This window comes from Epinephelus moara, chromosome 17, assembly GCF_006386435.1.
Source record: "Epinephelus moara isolate mb chromosome 17, YSFRI_EMoa_1.0, whole genome shotgun sequence".
Lineage (NCBI taxonomy): Eukaryota > Metazoa > Chordata > Actinopteri > Perciformes > Serranidae > Epinephelus > Epinephelus moara.
Genome location: NC_065522.1, coordinates 32148158 through 32162732, shown reverse-complemented (window position 1 = coordinate 32162732; position 14575 = coordinate 32148158). Strand labels below are relative to the sequence as shown.

General features: G+C 41.4%; 1 protein-coding gene and 1 long non-coding RNA gene across 3 annotated transcripts in view; one reads left to right on the top strand and one right to left on the bottom strand.

Moving 5' to 3' along the window:
• The window catches only part of LOC126404396 (uncharacterized), a 34187-nt gene that overhangs the window by 12981 nt on the left and 6631 nt on the right, over nt 1-14575 (top strand). The gene's annotated exons all lie outside the window — the stretch shown is intronic.
• On the bottom strand, nt 682-11498 carry LOC126404326 (GTPase IMAP family member 4-like). Of its 2 annotated transcripts, none has more exons than XM_050067496.1 (2): nt 10991-11498; nt 682-1673 (listed from the first exon to the last, which is right to left on the bottom strand). In XM_050067496.1, the coding sequence occupies exons 1-2, from the start codon at nt 11436-11438 to the stop codon at nt 1156-1158; spliced, it is 966 nt and encodes a 321-aa protein (XP_049923453.1). In that variant the 5' UTR covers nt 11439-11498; the 3' UTR covers nt 682-1155. The 2 variants fall into 2 exon arrangements, with proteins under 2 accessions (XP_049923453.1, XP_049923452.1); XM_050067495.1 differs by lacking the exon at nt 10991-11498 and adding an exon at nt 3948-4078 and having other exon boundaries at nt 682-2246.

Genomic DNA, 14575 nt, shown 5'->3' with positions numbered 1-14575 from the left:
CAAAGAGGAAAGTCTTAAGTCTAGTCTTAAATGTGGAGACGGTGTCTGCCTCCCAAACCGTAACAGGAAGATGATTCCACAGGAGAGGAGCCTGATAGCTGAAGGCTCTAGCTCCTGATCTACTTTTGGAGACTTTAGGGACCACGAGTAACCCTGCGTTCTCAGAGCGCAGTGTACCACTAAGCCACCGACGCCCCCTTTTTATCATTATTATTATTATTATTATTATTGATTGGTGGCATGTGTGAAACACTATTTCATCTTTATGTGGAGCTTAAAAATGACAAATCTGAATCTGAGTTGCTAATATCTGTCTCACACAACTTTATAATACATTTAATACACAGGACACTTTATTACTGATACTTGATACTATAAAATCAAAATGTCACCCTTACCAAAACAGTATGTGTCTTTCAGATGTTTTTCAGATAGTAGATGAGTGCAGCTCAGGAAGGCAAACACCTCGATGTTACATTCATGTTTCTGTGACCTTCAAAAGACGGGAAAATAAACGTGTGCCAACCAACCTCAGTCTACCCTAATTTCTTGGGGACAAGGCTGGCAGGAAAACAGGTACTGTTTCATATGAAGAAGTGTGTCCAACTTAGGATGAAGATGCAACCTTTGAACTGGTGGTTGAACAGTTTATAATTAATTTGACAAAGGTTTGGTCTTAATATCACAACTTTATTTCTTGTTCGGTTCGGCACATGAACACAACAAAAGGATCAATCAATTTATTTGTCACATGAAATCATATGAGTTACAATTCCAGTGAGATGCAATGATGTCAGGTCCTTTAGTCTGTGCACAAAAAAAGACTGAAAACTTATAATGAGTCATTTGATTTAAAGCATAGCTTCAAGTATGAAATTATCTTTAAAATGTTAATGATATGCAAACATTTTACACTGTGAAATGCTAAGTAAAACACTGAACATATAACAGGTTATATATATATTAAAAAAAGCATGCAAAAAGAACACTAGATGGCAACATAAGAGTATGATATGATGAACAGCTCTACTTAGACACATAATATCAACTTTATGACAACTGACTCAGGTAATGAAAAAGGAAAATTGTGATCATGGTTCTGCAGATGAAATTTTTTTCTGGAGTGCTCCTCTCTAGTTAAACTGCCTGAACCACTCAAAATCTGAACAACTTCCCAAGCGCCTTTCCAAATTCCGTAATTCCAGCAACTACCAGTTTACCAGCGTTCACTATGTGATGTAATGGATTTCCATCCTCAGCTTCATCTCTGGCCTCATTTTCATACCTGGCCTGCACCTCCTTTCTTGCCTTGCTCAGCTGTTTCTCATGCTCCTCCCTCATTTTCGCCATCATGTCTTCCATCTGCCTTTCTTTCTCCTCTCTTTCTCTCTGTCTCTCTGCTGCTCTCTCCTCCCTCTCCCTCCTTCTCTCCTCATTCATCTCCTCCCTATCCCTCCTCCTCTCCTCATCTCTCTGTATTCTCTCCCTCTCCCTCTCAGCCTGGATTTGCTCATTCATTCTCCTCATCTGTTCCTCATATTGTGCCCTCATTGTCCTCTCTATTTCTTCTCTTTCTCTGCGTATCTGCTCTTCTTTCTCTTTCAGGATGCGTTGTTTCTCCTCTTCGATTTTCCTCTCGGCCTCTTGGAACATCTCGTTGGTGTAGTGGCTGCCTCCATTCCTCTGGGTTAAGTTTCTGATCTTCTGGAGCAGCTCAGTGACCTGAGAACGGTCGTTTGTCTTATTATTGAAGACATGGTACTGGCCATTACATCTGGCCACAAGTTCTTGCAGGTCAGGGCTTTCAGCCAAGAAGGCCTCAATCGGGGCTTCAAGAGAGTCACCATGAGTAAAGAGAACCATGCTGTATCTGTCTGCAGCCTGGCCGAAGATTTCTTGAATCCTCTGCACCGTCTGCTTTTCCTCCTCAGTGTATCGGCCCAGTCTGATGACCACCAGGAACACGTGGGGTCCAGGAGCAGCGTAAGAGATGCACTGGCATACATCTTTAGTTGTTTTGTCCATGCCGAACCTGGTGTCAAACAGACCGGGGGTGTCGATAACAGCAACCTCTTGCCCGTCCACCACAGCTTTGCCCTTGGAGCAGTCAACAGTCATAGACCTTGCACTGAACTTTGATTCAAAGCACTGTCGTCCCAGGATGGTGTTTCCAGTGGCACTCTTCCCAATTCCAGTCTTCCCCACCATCACTATCCTCAGCTCTCTGTTATTCTGAATGCCATATCCTGTGTAGAAGAATGAGTCACACAATGAATAAGAATCTTCATCAGGCTGTACATACATTGCACTTAATGCAGTTCATACAAAGATGAGAGAAGAGAAATGCCTTTTATCTTCTCTTCTCAATTTATCTTGCATACACTATTCAGTTCAAATGAGTGTGTCTATGGCTACAGACACAGGAAAAGATATTGGGAGGGGTGCTTGTAGTGAACTGAGTAGTCTGCATCTGACCTCGTCTCAGTTCACCATTTACAGGAAGCAGGCAGCAGGTCTTATAATCGACACCCTTTTCAGCTAAACGTGGAACTGCAATGTGGAAACCTCCCCACCTATCCTGACTGACACACAGAGTTCCTCAAGGCTGAGTCCTAAAAACCAGAAATGAGTTAGTATTCTTGCTCTCCAGGTTCCCTTGTCTCAAAGACAATGAGTTTTGGTTAAATGCCTGAAATAACGGCTGAGGTTAACACAAGCTTAAAGGACATCTGTGAATTAAAATACATCAGTAAATACACCTCTCATCAAATTTGAAGCTTTCACGTGTCTTAAAAAGAAGTGGTTGCTAACAAGTGGCTAAATGAGACTACAGAACGTCATCACACACCGACCACAGCCTTGTTGTGGTAGGAATGTTAAAATCATGTGACCATTGTGTCTTTGTTTGTTTATAGCCTAACATTAGCTTTTAACATCTGGTGTTTGCATTCAGGCCTCAATAATCATGAAAGTGGTGTTCAACTGTGGGGATTATCTTGCTGAACAAAACTTGTAAGCATCATAAATGTTTGTTTTTCTGCAATAATCCAAATTCAAATGAAAAAGTCCAATCTTTCAAAAGTCTAAAAAATGTTTAGGACAAGGGAAATTATTAGTGTTTTTGTTTTTAGTTGTTGTTGTTGTTTGCATTTTAAAATAATTGGTAACTTTTTTTAATTTATTTTTTTATCTACCAGATGCCTCTTGCATTAACACCAGGCAGATCATGATAGCAGCAGCAGCTACACTCATATTTTGTGTCCTGACAGGACGCTCAGAGGAGAGGATCCTAGCTTGAGGTCATGCAAATTCCATCAAAATCAACTATTTAACCAAGATCTTATGACAAAGAAAAAGGCTCTGTGTTTTTATGCAAAAGGTTTTTCACACTTAGCATTATGGGAATTAAGGCAGAAGAATCCCACATGCAGAGTGAGAAACACAAAAGTGCCATGAAAACACGCAAACAAATGCAAAGTGTTTTTCTCTTTCTGTTTTACCCTTGTCTCCACAACCTCTAGAAGGGGTTTTTATTTGTTTGTTTTCTTGTTTTCAACATTTAAATTAGATACAAAAAATTATGTTTTATGTTACAATAAACATTTAGGCAAAATTGTCCCTCACTCTAAGTCACTGATGTTGGTTCACGTTTTGTTTTTGTTGTGGTTATTGTAAAAGTGGTCTTAAATTTCATCCTGAGTGATGCTGAAATATGCCTTTAACTGTAGGAGCCCTGTATAAAACACTCTGTGGTCAGATTATGATCTTGGAGCAAAAGGTTAGGTCTGAAATACAAAATTATGTGATTGTAGTTCTACCCAGTGTAAGTCTACAGAGGTAGTAGTCTATAGGAGCCACTGAAGTGCATTACATAGCATTTGAGTCACTGTTACACCACTGTCAAATCAAACTGTATGTTAAAACGTGGATACAGTGTCATGACTTACCATAGTTGCTGGTCATTTGTGGGTTGTAGTTGTTGCCCATGTGTGGGTTGTAATAGTGGTTGGCCATGTTGAGATTAGAGAGTACGGAGCAGATAGTGCTGCTGCAGTGAAGACAAAGTTCAGCCTGTGTGTGCAACAGCTTCTTTAAAGTGACACGAAGCCACACCCAGAGAAAGCTGCCCTCAGTAAAAGTGAAACTAAAGCGTTCAGTGGCTACAAAAGGATTTATTTTTTTTTATAGACGGGGTGTACATGAGATCGGTACATCTAATTTTGGATTAACAAAGAGAACAAGAGCAGCTTTATCTGAATAATGTCTCACCTCAATCCCCATACGACAACCAGTTATTTTCAGTTAATGCGGTATTGTTAAGTTTATTCATCAGGATAAACCCTTGAGATGAACCATCTCATTTTCAGGGGGGTCCCATCATACATACAAACAGATATGAATAACAAGAGACAAAACAAAGATATTAAAGCAACAAAACAACAATCAGCACTTTAACCAACACACTACAACTGAGACAATCCACACAAAATCATCACAAAGAAGAGTAAATGAATAGCGTAGGGCCATCTGAAACATGCAATTTAACTTAAAGCAACCAAACCATTTATAAACATGTGAAATTATGTCAGGGATTGTGTATTTAAAAGCAAGTTATTCCAGTCTTAAGAAACCTTATACAAAGTAATGTATTAAACCTTGAGCCACCTCCAAAACACCTGCATAACCTGGAGCTGGAGAGCTTGAGAAAAAAAGATGATAATTAGCTATGCATACAGTCAAGATAATTATTTAATGCACGCCAAAGATGTATGTAAAAAAAGTTGTTTTTTCTTCTGACCACATGCTGGCTTGTCGTCACAGTGTTTTCTCTGACTTCTTCTTTCATTTCCAAGTTTCCGCTGCTGTTTGGATTCACTCCTCGGGGAAAATGAGTGTCCTCTGCAGTATTTATACTGAGGGGACACATACCACCCAATATTCAAAGAATGTCCCCTACAAAAGCAATCACGCACCACCGTCCAAAATTATCACTAGAAAATGTAATCACAATCATAAATAAACTTGAGAAATTGCTATTATTACAGCTTCCAGTTCTAGTTTTACACTGTACTTAAGTTCTGCATGTAGTTTGTGTAAGTGGTGTTGCCTTAGCTGCTGCACGACTGCTGTGGGAAGGCATATTCATTGTCAAACACTGCACTGTCTCGCCATTTTATTACTGTCAGATGTGTAAAAAAGTGAAAACTAGAATGCAATATGAGTGATACATACAGTGGGCCATATCAGTATCAATTGTTATAGTTTTTGTAAAATGTTATGCCCTAAAAAAAAAAGTCATAAAAAGTAATAGTGTGTGCACTTTTCCTGTGCAGCTTTCAATTATGTGCTCACTCCCTAAATGATATTCACTCATCAAAACTTTGAGAACCTCTGATCTGAGATTTTTCAAAATGCTCTAGCTCTGGTCAGTTTAGCTGTTGAGTTTATAAAAAATTCTCCTCTAGGGGGAATTTTCCCCTCTGGTAAGGAAGGAACTTTTCTCCCCGTGTGTAACCACCGCTGCTTCATTTCCGGGAAGTCCCTGTGTTTACGCTACGCCGCAAACCTTGCTCTCTCCTCCCTGAGCATTTCCAAGAAATAGCAGTACTTCTTGCAGACACTGTTGCACAAAGCAGCCTAAAGCTCCTCCCTCCTTTCAGTACTTATGATAAATTGCAGCTCTTCCTAAACGTCCACTTGTGCTCCATCCATCAGGTGAAGGTGAAACAGTCTGGTAACAGTTTCTTTCTGAATGCCTGCACACTAACGGTGATTCTTGAAGCACTATCTCTGAAACCATAAACGTCTACAGCCACTCCTTTTACCGAGTCGACCAAACTGAATGCATGTTGTCTATTTTACACTCACTTTTGCAAAACTGTGAACATGTGGTCTTTACATTGCTACAGTATTGTTGCCAGTTGCCTTTCTGCACTCATTTGTTGTCTTCTGACAAATGAAAACACTTTAAGATAATGAGTTCACTTACAAGTCAAAGCTTGTGTGTGTGTGTGTGTGTGTGTGTGTGTGTGCGTGTGTGTGTGTGTGTGTCTTAAAAACTTTTCAAATAGTAATAGTAATAATTAGTCATGATTATTTAATTAGGTTTTAATTCATTTCTGAAATATAGGACATTTTGGAGTTTCATCAATTTTCCCACTGACTTATTTAAAACATTATGTTAACACAATGAACACAACTTGATAATCCAAGACACAGCTAGGCAGGTTTATTTGAATAGCAAACATTACACACAAAAGCACCTCAAAGTATTTCATGAAATGCATGAACATTTTATCAATGAGTTAAACAAAAAGTACAGAGAAAGAAGTGAATATATCTACCGTTTAAATTTAAGAAAAGAGAAAAGCAGAGAATGACAAGATATGTTAACATTTAAGCGTACTGTGGAGAACACACCAAGCAGCAGTGAAGTGCAGCCTGTGGCAAGCTGCCGTGCTGTGTCTGTGGAAAGCCGCCGCAGCTGCTCTGAGCTGCAGCTGTTTGAATTTCAGCAAAGTGCCACCAAACAAAAAGCTGATCATAGTTTAACTTGCGGCCAGAGAATACTCACAACCAATCAGTAAACAGAGTCCTTTGGCTCCTGTGACATGTTGACCTGTGTTATAAAATATTTCTTTCTGCCTGAAACACATGGACAAGCCCTCCAGACACAAATGAAAAGTAATTATTGCAGCGAGCTACAATTTGCCGCTGCTTTTCAGTGTAAAGCGAACAATGATGAGTGCTTCAGGTTCAGTCAGTGACACTGGTTAACATAACAGTATTGAACATGGATCAAAGGTCATCCAGGGTCGACTCTTATAAACCAGAAGTTTGTTCCAGCTCTGTGGTGCAAAGTAACTAAATGCTGCCATTCTGTGTTTACTTTGAACTCTGAATAGTCGCATAGTTGCCAAGTGAAACAAGTAAAGTAATTTAGTTCCTGGTTGGCAATCATTCAAAACATTTTCATATTATGGGAGATATGATTTGATGAGTAATTTGCAGTGTTAAGGCTCATTTATAAAAACAGATACGTCCGTTTCAAACCTTGTAAACATCACTGCCCTCCAACCTCAGTGTGTCCTTCATGATGGCATAGATACAGCTGATGGATGGCACAAGACAGCAGAACAAATGAGGCAACGATGGAGGAGGCTGTAATATTGTACGTTTAAACAGAGGCAGCATTGTGGATGGTGGTTGTCTGTGCAGCCATTATACGTACATCCCGACACGTGGATGAAGAATTCTATTCACCATATGACCGATTCCTTCCAGTCCGCCATTATTTAAACGTCCTCATCATCTCCTATGGTCGTATCTTGCTTGAACTAGGCCAACGCTACACTGCCTCCACAATCTCTGGTGATACTGCTCCATTTCGTCTGTATCCGTAAGCTTTCAGAAAACATGCACAGATATGGATGAAATTAACGGAGAGTACAGACAGAAGACTCTGTCCGACTCTGTATCTAACGTTGAGCATAAATGAGCCTTAAAATGTTGCACAATTGCACACATTTCTGCCGATGATGGTCCTTCTAGGTTTTAAACTGTAACAGTGGCAGCATGTTAACTTGAGGTAGCAATGGCTGATAAGCTGTCATTACAGTCCTGTGTTATAGTGAGGGGAGAGAGGTTCAACCCTTTCTTCCACTTATAAATAGTCAAATTCACTTCAGAACACTAGCACACAAAAACAAAGACATGAGAACCAAATCAACTAATTCTACATGTTAGAGTATTTCTGAGGGCTTGCTCTGCAGCTCGTGTTGCTTGCGCCACAGCTTCTGCTTCCTCTCTCTGTCTTTTTCTGTCCTCCTCCAGTTGTCTTTCACGCTCTTCTGCTAACCGTCTCCTCATATTTTCAAGCTGCCTCGCTCTCTCCTCTTCCTCTCTCCTCCTTTCTGCTTCTCTTTCCTCTCTCTCCCTCCTCATCTCCTCCTCCCTCCTCTCCCTCTCCCGCCTCAACTCCCACTCTCTCTGTATTCTCTCCCTCTCCTTCTCAGCCTGGAGTTGTTGATAAATTCTCCTCATCTCTTCTTTGTATTTTTCCTGTTGTTTCCTCTCCACTTCCTCTCTTTCTCTGCGTTCTTGCTCTTCTTTCTCTCTCAGGATGCGTTGTTTCTCAGCTTCGATTTTCCTCTCGGCCTCTTGGAACATCTCGTTGGTGTAGTGGCTGCCTCCGTTCCTCTGGGTTAAATTTCTGATCTTCTGGAGCAGCTCAGTGACCTGAGAACGATCATTTGTCTTATTATTGAAGACATGGTACTGGCCATTACATCTGNGCCTCTGTTGCAAGGAATGGGACCGGTTGCAGCCTTATTTTCAAGGTCTGGATGTGACAGAGGACGAGGCACCTCCACCTGGAGTAACGTTAGCATCCAGCTGGGCTTTATCTAGAGCTGGCGAGATATATTTCGGCCGCGCTTTGGAAAGCAGAGCTGCATGGTAAACAAACATGGCAGCACACCGGTAAGGTAAGACAACACGTTAAGTTCAGTACTATATCTGTAAGAAGAAGTGAGAGAAACCGAGGGTCGGAGACAGGTCGGGAGTATGTCATCTGGAGGCCAGTGTGACAGGGTGTCACACCAACTGAAGACAGTTGTTAGATTAGGAGAGGAACTGAAACGGATATGACATTATCTATGAAGTCTGTACTCCTCACAGAGCCTTTTCTCTGTAACCTCATCTTGTGTGTTGCACTGTGAAACGCTCCTTCTTGTACAAGAAAATAAACTCTGTTAAAGTTTGATATTTCGGCTCCGGTCTCTGTTGTTTTAAAGGTCATTACGAAGTAATTCTTTTGACAACGTGTAAGTTGTAGTAGTGACTGGCCATAATGAGGTTAAAGGGTACGAAGCAGATGTTCCAGCTGAAGTGAAGAAGCCACAGAAGTACATTCAGTAAACTTAGATTCAGTAGTGATCACTGTTAGACTACTGTAAAATAATGATTCTTTAAACACAGATAAAGCATCATATCTTACCTACGTTGCCCGCCACGTTGGGGTCGTAGTAGTTGCTGGCCATGTTTGTGTAGTAATAGTGGTTCGCCATGTTGAGGAGGTTAAAGAGTACGGAGTAGATGGGCCTACTGCAGCTGAGGTGAAGACATAGCTCAGCCTGTGTCTGCTGCAGCTCCTTTAGAACGGCGCCAAACCACCTCCACAAATAGCTGCACATGGTAAAAGTGAAACTAAAGCTTTTTAAGCTTGATGAGGTTACAGGGGGATTTCTTTAACAGATGGGGTACACATGAGAATATATTCAAGACACAATATACAGTCTTTAATCATGTTGGATCAGTATACCTAGTCTTGGTTTAACAAATACAACAGGAGAAGTTTTTTTCTGCATAGTTACTCACCATAATTAATTAATCAATTAATTTATGCAGTGTTTCCGCACCCAAATTACCTTGAAATGTTTTGAAATTTGAGCCTTTTCCAAAAACACCTGCATGACCTGGGGCTGAAATCTTTAGAGTCAAGACTAGGTCTTAACTAGGACTATCTTATCTTACTATATAATGACGAAAACTCTGTCTGTGGGTCTGTTTTTCTCCTCACTGACTTGGTCAATCCATGTGAAATTCTCTCTTCAGCTGTGACACGTTAACCTATGTAACAAAGTATTTTCTCCCACCTGCAACACAAAACACGCCTCTCGGCTGCAGAAAAATATAATTATTGCAGCGAGCTGTGCTTCGCCGCTGCTGTTTTCAGTGTAAGGCGTAAGTTTGTCCAAGTCTTAAACATAAATAAAAGTCTTAAATTAATGCAGACAACCATGAAAAAATAATAAAAAACCAAGACACTCCATCGTCAGATTGAATAATCTCATTTATTTATTCCTTGAACACAGGCAATTTAACAGACCAACGCATACTGACTATAGGTTCTTATCAGGGTCTGAGAAACACATATAGCAGAAGTTTTTTCTAGCTTTGTGGTGAAAAGTAATTAAACGCTGCCATTCCATGTTTTCTTTGATGGATGATTACAGAGTTGCCAAGTAAAACAAGTAGTTCAGGTTCAAGTTATTTAAGTTACTGGTCGACAAACATTCAAAATATTTTATTTCATTGGGCTTATTATTTGATTATTAATCTGCAACATAAAATACTGCAAGCATTCTGTAGCTCAAAGCACCAAAATCTGTCATGTCTCACAAATCTTTCTGTGTTGTTTTGGGGATTTGATTTATTAATCTAATACATTGAATTTTGTTGCTAAAGGAGGTAGTGAACTCATTGTCATTTGTCAGCTTCTCAGTGGTAGCCAATACAGTACCTGTATTATCTGCATTTCTGCTGATGATGGTCCTTCTAGGTTTTAAACTGTAACAGTGTAATTTTCAAAGTTAATGGGTATGTTAACTTGAGGTAGCAATGGCTGATAAGCTGTCATTACCATCCATGAACCATGAGAGGAGAGAGGTTCAACCCTTCCCTCCTCTTATACATTTAAATAGTTAAATAGTTTTTTTCATATCAGCACACGAGCACACAAATACAAAGACTTGAAAACCAAATCAAAGAATTGTACAATCATCTTGCTGAGTGTGTACATGCACTACTTGCCGCTCTTCTTGCTGTCTCAACCTCTCTCTTTCCTCCTCCAGTTGTCTTTCACGCTCTTCTGCTAACCGTCTCCTCATATTTTCAAGCTGCCTCTCTCTCTCCTCTTCCTCTCTCCTCCTTTCTGCTTCTCTTTCCTCTCTCTCCCTCCTCATCTCCTCCTCCCTCCTCTCCCTCTCCCGCCTCAACTCCCACTCTCTCTGTATTCTTTCCCTCTCCCTCTCAGCCTGGAGTTGTTGATAAATTCTCCTCGTCTGTTCCTCGTGTTGCTCCTGTATCTTCCTCTCTATTTCCTCTCTTTCTCTGCGTATCTGCTCTTCTTTCTCTCTCAGGATGCGTTGTTTCTCAGCTTCGATTTTCCTCTCGGCCTCTTGGAACATCTCGTTGGTGTAGTGGCTGCCTCCGTTCCTCTGGGTTAAATTTCTGATCTTCTGGAGCAGCTCAGTGACCTGAGAACGATCATTTGTCTTATTATTGAAGACATGGTACTGGCCATTACATCTGGCCACGAGTCCCTGCAGGTCAGGGCTTTCAGCCAAGAAGTCCTCAATAGTCGTGTCTTTAAGAAGGTCACCATGAGTAAAGAGAACCATGCTGTATCTGTCTGCAGCCTGGCTGAAGATTTCTTGAATCTTTTGCACCGTCTGCTTTTCCTCATCAGTGTATCGGCCCAGCATGATGACCACCAGGAACACGTGGGGTCCAGGAGCAGCGAAAGAGATGCACTGACTTATATCTGCAGTTGTTTTGTCCATGCCGAACCTGGTGTCAAACAGACCGGGGGTGTCGACAACAGCAACCTGTTGCCTGTCCACCATAGCTTTGCCCTTGGAGCAGTCAACAGTCATAGACCTTGCGCTGAACTTTGATTCAAAGCACTGTCGTCCCAATTCCAGTCTTCCCCACCATCACTATCCTCAACTCTTCGTTATTCTGTATGCTATATCCTGTGTTGAAGAGTGAGACACACAATGAATAAGAATCTTCATCAGGTTGCATTTAATCCAACAACGTGACACATCTCTTCTGCTACTTTGAGACACCCACAAAAGAAAAGTGTTTGTTTGGGGATCAAGTTACAAATCTTTACAAAATAAATTCACCAGATTTATTTTGCAAACTCTCCATTTAATACAGATCAGTGTACTTTTGCACCTCTCTGGCTTTCTGTCCATGATCTAATATGGCTGTAAGAGCCAAATCAAATGAAAATGTTTTTTGCAGTTTGCATAATATTAGTTAGCATTTGAATACATAGGGTTAAGATGTAATTTTCCTGTGATAGCTTATCATTTGATATGAATTTAATATGAATTTTACTGCGCATGTCTGATGCCTGAAAACGTACGTGAGTGATTAGACAGGTGTGTGTTTTTTGTTTGACACAGGTGTGCTTTGATTCAGACAGTGTGAGCAGTTTGGATGTTAACAGCTTTTTACCGTGTCCGAGCCCTATCAAAGGGTATGACTTGTACTGCGCACCTTTTTGTTGAATTAAATTCAAGGACGAACTGCAGTCATGTCTGAGTGAGTTATGTTCATCTATGGGTTGGATACGAGTTTAAAAAACCGTCTACTGCGCACGCTGAAGGAAGTGGCTTGATTAAAGAACGAAAACAAAAAAATGAAATTTACCACTACAATGGCCTTCGTATACTGCTAAGCTGATAGCACAGCACAGTATAAAGGCACGTTAAGACAGACACAATAATACAAGGACAAAACCAGGAAAGATGAACTACTGACTCACATTCTTAAAACAAAAATAACATCCATCTGACTCAAAAATGCCCTAAATCTTTAACATCTTCCTCCACAACATTAGATGCAGCAATGATTACTGTCATACCATTGTAAAATAACTGTACTTTAAAACATGGATACAGTATTGTCGCTTAGTTGCATGTGTGTTATAAAAATTATGATCACACTGTTTATTCATGCTATTATTTTGTACAAGTTGTGAAGAATTGTTCCTGTTTCGTACTGTAACACTGCAACATCAGCAGACTCCTCAGTTAAGGTTAAAGGGAAATTTCGGTTTATTTCAACCTGTCTGCTATCGTCCTAAATTTGTTTCAAGTGACTAGTGACATAAAAATAAGTTAGCATGTTAGCCGTTAGCCTAGATACAGCCGGGGTGCATAGTAGCGTCAGACCTGTTAAAACGTAAGTGAACGGGCAACCTTCAAGTGCAAAGTTAGTCCACTAAACAAGCTTTTTATTCCACAAAGACCGCCTCATATCGTTAGGATAAATGTCAGAGAACCTATAGAAAGCGACATGTAAACGTGTTGTCTTACCTTACCGGTGTGGTGCCATGTTTGTTTACCATTTAGCTCTGCTTTCTGCTTCCGGCTTTCTTACAGTGCAGACGCTCTGCTGCTTGCGCTCCGCTTTGCTTACATTCTTTTGTGGATATACTTGTTTTTTCCTGCTAAAAGCTATAGAAAGTAGATCCTGGATACTTTTAAAGCATTGGGACTTTAATTTGTGAAAGATACAGAGGACTACTGCCATATTTTCACCACTTTTTCACCACTTTAGTACTGTGTGAGCAGGGCTGAAGCACAGTGCAAGCCTTTTGCTGTGTCTGTGACTAGAAACCTGTGATTAGGACAAGGACAAGATGGCAAAATCTGTGAGCTGCACAGAGTGTGAGCGACTAACTGAGACGATAAGGCAGCTTCAAATGAAGAATGAAATGCTACAACAAATTCGTGAGAGTGAGCAATTCATTGACTCTGTGGCAGCTAACATACAAGGTGCTGATGGACAGACTTTTATATATGGAAATACAACAAATGTGGAGCATACCATCGCTGACTTGGCTGACACAATCTCATGGATATGTACTAACACCACTGGATCAGCTGCAGAGGCTCTCAAACTGGCCTTCCCTAATGACCCTTCCTACTGGCACAGGAATGGTGCTCGACCAAAAGCATCAACTCCAGCCAGGACTCGGTCTGATGTCACTAGACGCAAAGGCAAATCCAGCAGGAAATCAGTCAGGAGAGCCCCAACGCTCACCCCTCCACTTGAACGCTCTCTACACAACAGGTATGATGCACTGGCTCCAAATGAAATGTGTGACAATTCCAACTACACTGAACCCAGGGAGGCCAATCACACTTGTGGTATTAAGGCTATCCAAAATGCAAGCAATAGCCCCAAAACCACTGCTAGACCCAGGGCCAGAAAAAACTATGCTAACTCCACACCTGAGAAGCCAAGAGCCAGGAGAAGTATCGCTAACACCACACCTGATCAGCCAGATACCATCCTGATCGGAGACTCAATAACCAAGCATGTAAGAATGGCAAGACTGAAAATCTAACACTGTCTGACACTCGGGAGCTAACCGAGCTGTTGCCAGTGATCCTCTCTACACACCCCAGTAACATGAGGATTATCATCCATGCTGGGTCTTTTGACATTCTACGAAGAAAAACTGGCTCTGAGATCCTGAAAAAAGACTTTTCCCTGCTCCTGGAGAAACTGAGTGACTGTCAGTCACAAAATGTGTTCATTTCTGGCACCATTCCAACCCTGGGGAAAAGGGAACAGACTCCTTGCCCTGAATACATGGCTGACATCGGCGTGCTTCACTCATGGGATAAAGTTTATTGACAATTTTAACATCTTTTGGAACTGTTAGGATTGATTTTAGCGTGATGGGATTCATCCGAACAACACTGGATGCAGACTACTCGGGGCCAACCTATGTCATGCTCTTGGAATGCCATACCAAAACAAGAATGGACAGATAAGAGCCAAGGACAAGTACGTGGCACAGAGACAGACAGCCTGCATCTCTCCCCCTTTACCTGACCCTTTGCTCCACATCACCCAAGGCATTCAGAGGATGTCCCTGTCCCAGTCAGGGATCCAACAACCCCCCTCCTGCCCTTCACCACAACCACCAAGGAGCCAACATCCCCCCGCCATCCCCCACCCCCCCCCCCCCCCCCCCCCCCCCCCC

Coding starts and splice junctions, on each gene's coding strand:
- LOC126404326 (XM_050067495.1), bottom strand. CDS start 4,014: ATGGCCAACCACTATTACAACCCACACATGGGCAACAACTACAACCCA. Junction 2,247..3,947: donor ACAAATGACCAGCAACTATG/GTAAGTCATGAC, acceptor TCTTCTACACAG/GATATGGCATTCAGAATAAC.